Source organism: Sapajus apella, unplaced genomic scaffold, assembly GCF_009761245.1.
Source record: "Sapajus apella isolate SASKATOON/1434 unplaced genomic scaffold, GSC_monkey_1.0 scaffold136, whole genome shotgun sequence".
NCBI classification, from domain to species: domain Eukaryota; kingdom Metazoa; phylum Chordata; class Mammalia; order Primates; family Cebidae; genus Sapajus; species Sapajus apella.
The window spans coordinates 2,266,020-2,275,219 of NW_022437076.1; the positions used below are offsets into that span (position 1 = coordinate 2,266,020).

The 9,200-nt window shown below is 41.7% G+C and overlaps 1 protein-coding gene across 4 annotated transcripts in view; it reads left to right on the top strand.

Annotated features, from left to right (window-relative positions):
* RPA1 (replication protein A1) overlaps nucleotides 1-9,200 on the top strand; it is a 63,143-nt gene that overhangs the window by 16,227 nt on the left and 37,716 nt on the right. For all 4 annotated transcript variants that reach the window (XM_032263445.1, XM_032263443.1, XM_032263444.1 and 1 more), the window contains exon 5: nucleotides 2,393-2,481. In XM_032263445.1, coding sequence (XP_032119336.1) covers nucleotides 2,393-2,481 — 89 coding nt within the window. The remainder of the gene's footprint in view (nucleotides 1-2,392; nucleotides 2,482-9,200) is intronic.

Below are 9,200 nucleotides of genomic sequence, written 5' to 3' on the forward strand. Positions count from 1 at the left end.
AAGCCTACACTGGGCTATTGGCTCATGCCTGTAATCCCAGCACTTTGGGAGGCCAAGGCAGGTGGATCACCTGAGGTTGGGAGTTGGAGACCAGCCTGGCCAAGGTGGTGAAACACTGTCTCCACTAAAAATACAAAAATTAGCAGGGTGTGGTGGCAGGAGCCTGTAATCCCAGCCACTTGGGAGGCTGAGGCAGGAGAATGGCTTGAATGTGGGAGGCAGAGGTTGCAGTGAGTCAGGATTGTGCCACTGCACTCCAACCTGGGCAACAGAATGAGACTCTTTCAAAAAAAAAAAATCATCTTAGCTTGTTCATTTTCTTTCTCTTTATTTTTTAAAATCTTTATTCTGGAAAATTTTAAACATCTACAAAAATAGAATACACAGTAGTCTGATGAGTCCCCAGGGAGCCCATCATTCAGATTGGTCCCTGTTACGCAGTTTTGCTTTATCGCCATGCTTTCTGCATCCGCTCTCTGTAATGTTGAAGGAAATCTCAGACGCATTATTTCATCCCTAAATATTTTAGTATATATTTTTGGAAGTTAAGAACTCTTAAAAAGACACAATACCATTTCACACCTAAAATAACAAATACCCTGTCAGTGTTGTATTTCCAGCTTTTCGTGTGTGTGTGTGTGTGTGTGTGTGCGCGCGTGTGTGACAGCAGATTGATGGCTGGTTAAGTCTCTGAATCGTAGGTTCTGCGTCTACCTTGTTTCCTCCCTTATTGTTTATCTGCTGAAGAAACCAGGTCATTTATCCTTCTGCTTGCGCAGTTTCCCACAGTCTGGATTTGGCTGATTGCGTCCCTGTAAAGTCATTTAATGTGTCCTTGTCATCTATATTCTCTGTAAGTTGATATTGGTGTATTCTTTTAGTATGCTGCTAGATTCGCCTTGCTGATATTTTATTTAGGATTTATGGGATATTACAGGAGGAAATTAGTTTTAGTGTTTTGTGTGTGTTTTGTCTTAGGTTTTCATATTAGAGTAATACTAAATGATTCATAAGCCTTCTATTTTTATATGTTCTGGAGTGATTTGTATAATTTTGGAAAGTAGTTAAATATCTAGCACTAAGTATCTATCGGATAGTTACTACAGGGAATCCGTCATTTCCAGGAACAGATAATTCCCGGCTTATTTTAGCATAACTCTGATGCGAACCCTGATAAGGGTGGCACAAACCGATTGATTGTGCGTAAAAATCCAAAATACAGCAGTCAGACATTCTAAGTGTAAAGCATGATGAAATTGGGTATATTATTGCTTAAATACTGCTCTAGGTCAGTTTCTTCGTCTCCACTGCCACCAACCTCATTCAGGCCATTATCATTTCGTCTCTTTGCGTCTCCCTGCCTCCAGTTGTGTTCCCATTAAATTCCTTCTTCATGTTTTAGTTCCTTTTAAAGTGCAGACATGATTGTGATATTCTCATTAAGTATGTATTGAGCAACAACGTGGGCCATTTGCTTCATTAAGCACTGGAGGATACCTGCCGTATTGACAGTACAGTCTAGTAGGAGACAGACAATAATAAAATCATCGCTAATGAACGTATGATTAAGACGGAACAGAGCGTCGTGAAGGAAGGAAATCATGGCTGTAGGAAAGACTGGAGCAAAGCAACCAGATCTAAACTAGAGGTTAAGGAAGTGTCTCTGGAAGTGACATTTGAGATGAGAGCTAAAAGATGAGTGTGAAGTGAAGCAAAATGTGCATGAACACAACTCCGCACCCTCGGAGCAGCACGGACAAAGGCTTTCTGGCAGGAGGGACCATCACATGTGCGGACCTGAAAGATGGGGAGTGCAGAGGGCAGAGGGCAGAGGGTAGGGCAGCAGCAGGGATGCGCTGGAGGGGCGTTAGCAAGGCCAGGCCAGCCATGGCAGAAGTCTTTATTTTTGGCTGAAGGTCATTGGGAAGTTATCAAAAGGTTTCAATCAGAGTTAAAATCAGTCAGAGAACTGTAAGTTCTTAAAAATGGGTCATAGTTATATATTTTAAAACGTCTATTGTCATAATTGGTTTTCACTGGGAAAAAGTCATTCGCTTAGAGAAGTATGTGCTTCTGAAAACAGGCCGTCTCTTTTTGTGCCGCATATTCTCATGTTTAGTAATCTAAATTCTTACCATGTCAGTTGCTCCTTGAAGATATGGTACGTAGCAAGAACACCGCATTTTAATTAAGGAACTAGTTGGAAAATGGAAACCTTGCAATCATAAAAAGCCTTGATAATGATGCAGTGAAAGATTAAGAGAAATATTTATGAAAACAGATGACAAACAGGAAATAGTTTTATCAAAATGATCATTGGGGAAAGCATTTTGAGTAGCTCATCGTTTGAACGGAATTTTTCTAACTTGTTTCTATTTGTCTGCCTTTGCAGGAGAGTAGTTATTTTGATGGAATTAGAAGTTTTGAAATCAGCCGAAGCGGTTGGAGTAAAGATTGGCAATCCAGTGCCCTACAATGAAGGTAAAATAAAATGCTTTTACATAGGTTGTGGCACTCAGTTGAATTCTGCCTTATATGTTCGGAATTCTACCTTTTGGATTCAGTTCGACTTGTTCGTGTTAATAAAATGATAGTGATTCGGGGCTCTAGGAGTCAGGTTTTTTCAATACTAAAGAAATGATGTATGAAGAAAGGGCACAATGAGAGAGTAGTGGGCAAACGGAGTGGGCACGATGGCTGACGCCTGGAATCCCAGCATTTTGGGAGGCCAAGGCGGGTAGATCACTTGCGGTAAGGAAATTGAGACCTGTCTGGCCAACGTGGCAAAACCCTGTCTCTCTTAAAAATACAAAGATTAGTCAGGCAAAGTGGCACATGCCTGTAATCTCAGCTACTTGGGAGGCTGAGGCAGGGCAATTGCTTGAACCCAGGAGGGGGGAATTTCAGTGAGCCGAGATCGCACCACTGCACTCCAGCCTGGGCAACGGAGCAATGCTCTTGTCTCAAAAAATAAGAAAGTAATGGAAAAAGACTCAGCTATAATAGACTAAAAAGAATAAACACCTAGGATATTATCGGATAGCTGTAATATTAATGAGAAATGTGTTTTCCTAAGATGTAACTGATGCACACTTTTGTTTTTAGAAAGTGTGAAGCATGTGGTCTGTATGACTGGCAGCTTTTAGAATTATCTCTGTTTATTGCTAAGCCGTTAGTAAACTCTGAAGGTAGAGATCATGTTTGTTCTAGTGCCTAACTTGTAGCCAGCCTTTAATCAGTTTTTGCAGAAACAAGTTGAATATATAACATTATGTTACTGTGATTATCTTTTATGTTGAAATTACTAACGATTTAATTTTCTTATGAAAATGTATAGAAAAGCACAATGAAATCAGAAAAAAAGTCCATTGTTTCTTCTTTGCATCCTAGAAAGCTGAAAAACTTTCATTATTTTAGGCCAGAGAGACAATTCCAGTGAAAGGCAAAAAGAATCTTCAAATCACTGGCCCCATTGAAGGGAAAGATTGGTTTGCCCTTATGCAAAGTCAAAAAAATAAAATAAAAGCCTCACTTTACACCAAAATAAATCCGAGATGTACTTTTTAAAGTTAGAAAATGAAACCATCAAAAATCAAGAGGAAGAGGCTGCACAGATAGATTGGAATAATTCACAATGAATATTTGATTAAATTGAAATTTTAAAATTACGTGTTAAAAATAGGAAACCAGGCACGGTGCCTCACACCTGTAATCCTGCACTTTAGGAGGCTGAGGTAGGAGAATTGCTTGAGTCCAGGAGGACGGAGCCAGCCTGGGCAACACAGGGAGACCCCATCTCTACAGTAAGCTTTTAAAAACAGCCAAGTGTGGTGGCTTACACCTGTAGTCTCAGCTGCTTGGGAGGCTGAAGTGGGGGGATTACTTGAGCCTGGGAGGTTGAGGCTGCAGTGAGCTCTGATTGTGCCGCTGCCCTCCAGCCTGCTGTTCCCCACTGCAAAATTAAAAGTATGTAAACTTAAACTAGGATAAAATATTTGCAACCCATAGGATTGACAAAAAAAAAAATGCTATCTTTACTATTTATGGAATTTTTTACATATTAAGGAAAAAAGTACTTCAGTAGCAAAGCAGGCATTGGAGAAAAATAGATTGTCCTCTGTAGAAGGAAAACACATGGCTAACATGTTAGAAAAACTCTTCACGCTGGCTGGTGATGTTTGCCTTGTTCCTGATCTCAGGGAGAAAGCATTCAGACTTTCACCATTAAACATCATGTTAACTGTAGGTTCTTCTTAGAGTCTTTTTATCAGAAATAAAGAAGTTTATTTGTATTCCTAGTTGCTGAGGGCTTTCATCAGTAATGGATGGTGAGTTTTGTCAAATGCTTTTTCTGTGCTTGCCGATGATCTGATGATGATCATGTGGTCTTCTTTGTTAGTTGGTTAATATGGTGAGTTACACTGATTGTTGTTTTCTGGTTTTTTTCGAGACAGTCTCATTGTCACCCAGGATGGGATGTGATGCCTTCTCGGCTCACTGCAACTTCTGCCTCCCGGGTTGAAGTGATTCTTGTGCCTGAGCCTCAGAGAAGCTGGGATTACAGGCGTATACCACCATGCCCAGCTAAAATTTTTTTTTTTTCTTTTTTTTTTGTATTTTTAGTAGAGACCGGGTTTTGCCATCTTGACCAGGCGGGTCTGAAACGTCTGACCTCAAGTAATCCACTCACCTCGGCCTCCCAAAGTGCTGGGATGACATTGCACTCACCCACAGTGATTGATTTTTGAGTGTTAAACCAATCTGGGACCTCTGGGTTGAGTCTATGTGATGATAGATAATGTCTTACTCTTTTTGCATATTGTTGGATTGGATTTACTGAGTCCATTTGATTTGGCTTACTTTGTTTAGAATTTTTGTATCTATATTCATGTGAGATACTTTTCTCCTGTTTTTTTTTTTTTTCTTGTTGTAACTCTGATTTTGATATCTGAGTAACCCTGACCTTATTGAGTCAGTTGCAAAGTGTTTTGTTTTAAATTATCTGCTGCACGTTGTGCAGACTTGGTATTACTTCTTCCTTAGATGCTCATTGAATTCACCAGTGAAACCATCTGGGCCTGATGTTTTTTCTTCATGGAAAAGTCTTAAACTATAAGTTCAGTTTCTTAATAGAGAGATATAGGGTTATTTAGGCAATCTTTCTTCTTGAGTAGACTTTGGTAGATTATGTGCTTCAAGGAATTTAATCATTTCATTTAAGTTCTTGAATTTATTAGTTTATAGAAATACAAATATTCTAAACACCCCAATTATGAGAAATTATTCGATGGATTAAAAAAATATGTTTCCAGCCAGGTGCGATGGCTCACACTTGTAATCCCAACACCTTGGGTGACCAAGGCAAGCCGATTGCTTTAGCTTAGGAGTTCAAGACCAGCCTGCACAACAGGATGAAACCTAGTCTACGAAAAGTACAAAACATTAGCTGGGCCTGGTGGTGCTCCTGCACCTGCGGTCCCAGCTGCTTGAGCCCAGGAGGTGGAGGTTGCAGTAAGCCGAGATGGCGCCCTAGGCAACAGACGGAGACACCATTAAAAACAGTGTGTGTGTGTGTGTGTGTGTGTGTGTGTGTGTGTGTGTGTGTGTGTGATCCTTTGAGTATCTGTAGAATTTGAGAGTTTTATCAATTTTATTGATCTCAAAGGAACGACTTTTGGTTTTATTGATTTTTCTCATGTTTTATATTCTATTGATTTATGCTTTTGATCTTTAATTTTTTTTCTACTTTGGGTTTTGTGTGTTCTTCTTCTTGTTTCTTAAGGTGGAAGCTGAGTTCATTGATTTGAGATCTTTTTTTCTAACATAGGCTTGTAGCATTATAAATCCACCCTTAGCTACTGCTTTAATAGTATCCAGCAAATTTGGATATGTTATATTCTGATTCGTGTTCACTTCATAAGACTTTCTTATTTCCCTTTCAGTTTCATCTTTGACATTCTGTTATTTTAGAAGTATGTTTAGTTTTTAAATGTGGGGATTTTCTCTTTTTTTTTGTCTTTTTTTGTCTTTTTCTGTTTTTTTTTTTTTTTTTGAGACAGAGTCTTGCTCTGTCATCTAGGCTGGAGTGCAGTGGCACAATCTCAGCTCACTGCAATCTCCACCTCCTAGGTTCAAGCAATTCTCCTGCCTCAGCTTCCCAAGTAGCTGGGTCTACAGGTGTGTGCCATCACGCCTGGCTAATGTTTTGTATTTTTAGTAGAGGTGGGGTTTCATCATGTGGGCTAGACTGGTCTTGAACTCCTATCCTCAAGTGGTCTGCCTGCCTCAGCCTCCCAAAGTACTGGAATTACAGGCATGAGCCACTGTGCCCAGCCAAATGTGGGTATTTTTCCAGAGACTTTCTTGTTATTGATATCCAATTCCAGTTTGATCGAACAGCATACTTTTTATGACCTGAATTATATTAAATATATTTTCTTATTTTATTTTGTTTGTTTATTTTGAAGACAGACGCACTCTTTCACCAAGGCTGGAGTGCAGTGTCTTGATCTCGGCTCACTGCAATCTCCACCTCCTGGGTTCAAGCAATTCTCCTGCCTCAGCCTCCCAAGTAGTCCCAAAAATTAGCTGGGACTATGGGTGCCTGCCACCACACCCAGCTAATTTTTGTATTTTTAGTAGAAACGGGGTTTTACCATGTTGGCCAAGGTAGTCTCGAACACCTGACCTCAAGTGATCCACCCACCTCTGCCTCTCAAAGTGCTGGGATTATCAGTGTGACCCACCAGCCCGGCCTTGAGTCTTATTTTATGTCCAGACTGTGGTATCTTTTGGTAAATTCTGTGTGTGCTTGAATAAGTATTCTATTGTTGGGCAGAGTGTTTTATAAATGTCAATTAGATCGACTTCGTAAATTGTGTTATTTAGTTTTTCTGTATCCTTACTGTTTTTCTGTTTACTGTTCTGTCAGTTGCTGAGAGGGATATTGAAATCTCTAACTATAATAATTGTAAGTTTCTCTATCTCTCCTTGAAGTTCTATTAGTTTTTGCTTCATGTATCCTGAAACTCTATTATTAAATATCTATATAATTTAGGATTCTTATGTCCACTTGAATTGACTGTTATTATGAAATGACTTTGTTTATCCCTGGTGAAGTTCTGTGCTTTGAAATCTGCTTTGATATTAGCATAGCCACTTTGGCATTCTTCCCCCGTCTCCCTCTAGAGACAAGATCTTGCTCTGTTGCCCAAGCTGAAGTAGTACAGCGGTATAATCATGACTCGGTGCAGCCTCAACACCCTGGGCTCAAGCCATCCTCCCACCTCAGCCTCCTGAGTAGCTGGGACAACAGGCATGTGCCACCACACCCAGCTCATTTTATTTTTTATAGACATGGAATCCTTCCCTGTTGCCACATTGGTCTTGAATTCCTGGCCTCAAGCAATCCTCCTGCCTCAGCCTCCCAAGTAGCTGGGACTTCAGGCTACACCTGTAGTCCAGGAGGTGGAGCACTGGGGCTGCCCGTGGACTACCTGGACTGGGGCTACTATGCCACCATGCCTGGCTCATTTATTTCATTTGTAGGGACGAGGTCTCACTTTGTTGCCCAGGCTGGTCTCAAACTCCTGGCCTCAGGCAATCCTCCCACCTTAGCCTCTCAAAGGGCTGAATCACAGGCGTGAGCCACCGAGCCTGGCCATTGTATATACTTTCTACCACTGCGCTTTCAAATTGTGTCTTTTCTCAGGTGATGAGTGATCTGTTGTTAATCCCATGGAGTGTACTTTTCTTCTCAGTTGTTACAATTTTCATCCCTTGAAGCTTGCGTTAGGACTTTAAAAATATATCTTCTACCTCTCTGCTTAATTTTGGGGACATCGAGAGTACAATCACAATGTGATTGTGATTTTAAGGTCCCTGCTGCTGGCCCTGTGTCTTTGTGAGTCCGGTGTGTTTCTGCCAGCACCCTGTCTGTCCAGTCGCGGGCCCCGTTTCCCTGCTGCCTTCCATGCCTGGCCCTTGGCTGAACACCAGACATTGGGATGCATACCTTGTTGGGCGCTGGAAACTTTCGTGATCCTCTCATTATTCTTGAGCTTTTTTCAGGGATAGAGTTAACTTAACTTGGAGACAGTTTGATCTTTTGGTGTGTTGCTTTTAAGATTTATTAGATGGGATCAGAGAGCTGTGTGTAGTCTAGGTGCAGTTATTCCCAGTGCTGAACCAGGACCTGACAGACTGTTCTGCCTTGGGCCCCATGAATATGAATTTTTCCAGTCTGACTGGTAGAAACAGGTGCTATTTCAGGCTAGCTATAAACACAGGCATGGTTCCCTCTGGCCTTCTCAGATGATTCTCACCCTGGCCTGAGATGGTGTCCACACATACTCGGGCCAGCCAGTGAGTGCTCTGCTGACCACCCGGGAACCGCCACGGGTCTCTGGAGTTCTGTGTAGCCCTCTCTCTGCTGCTCCGTGCTGCCGACTAGACGGTGATCCCCTGGGTTCTGGGTTCCGTCTCCCAGGCCCGCTAAACCCTGGGGGCAGGGAGCTGCTGCAGACCCGCTCACTTTCCTCTGTCACAGCAGCACTGTCCATTGCTTAGTGTCTAGGGTCTTGAAAACCATGTGTTTCAAATATTTCTTTTTTTTTTTTGGAGGGGGGCGGTTATTTAGATGGTAGGGTAAACCTGGTGTCTGTTGCTCCATCTTGTCCTGTACATAGGTTTTTTTTTTTTTTTTTTTTTTTTTTGAGACGGAGTTTCGCTCTTGTTACCCAGGCTGGAGTGCAATGACGCGATCTCGGCTCACCGCAACCTCCGCCTCCTGGGTTCAGGCAATTCTCCTGCCTCAGCCTACTGAGTAGCTGGGATTACAGGCACGCACCACCATGCCCAGCTAATTTTTTGTATTTTTAGTAGAGACGGGGTTTCACCATGTTGACCAGGATGGTCTCGATCTCTTGACCTCGTGATCCACCCGCCTCGGCCTCCCAAAGTGCTGGGATTACAGGCTTGAGCCACCGCGCCCGGCCCCATAGTTTTAAAAGTTGAATATTTTTGCGAGGTGTATCCTTAAAACAAAACGGCGTTCTCCTGCCTCACTTTTCTTTGGCCTCTGACTCCTGTCCAGAGACAGTCTGTTTCAGATCTCACAGCTGTTTCTTCTCTGTTTGTCTCCATATTTCTTTCTTTCATTCTTTTTTTTTTTTTTTTTTTTTTTTTTTTTTTTTTTTTTT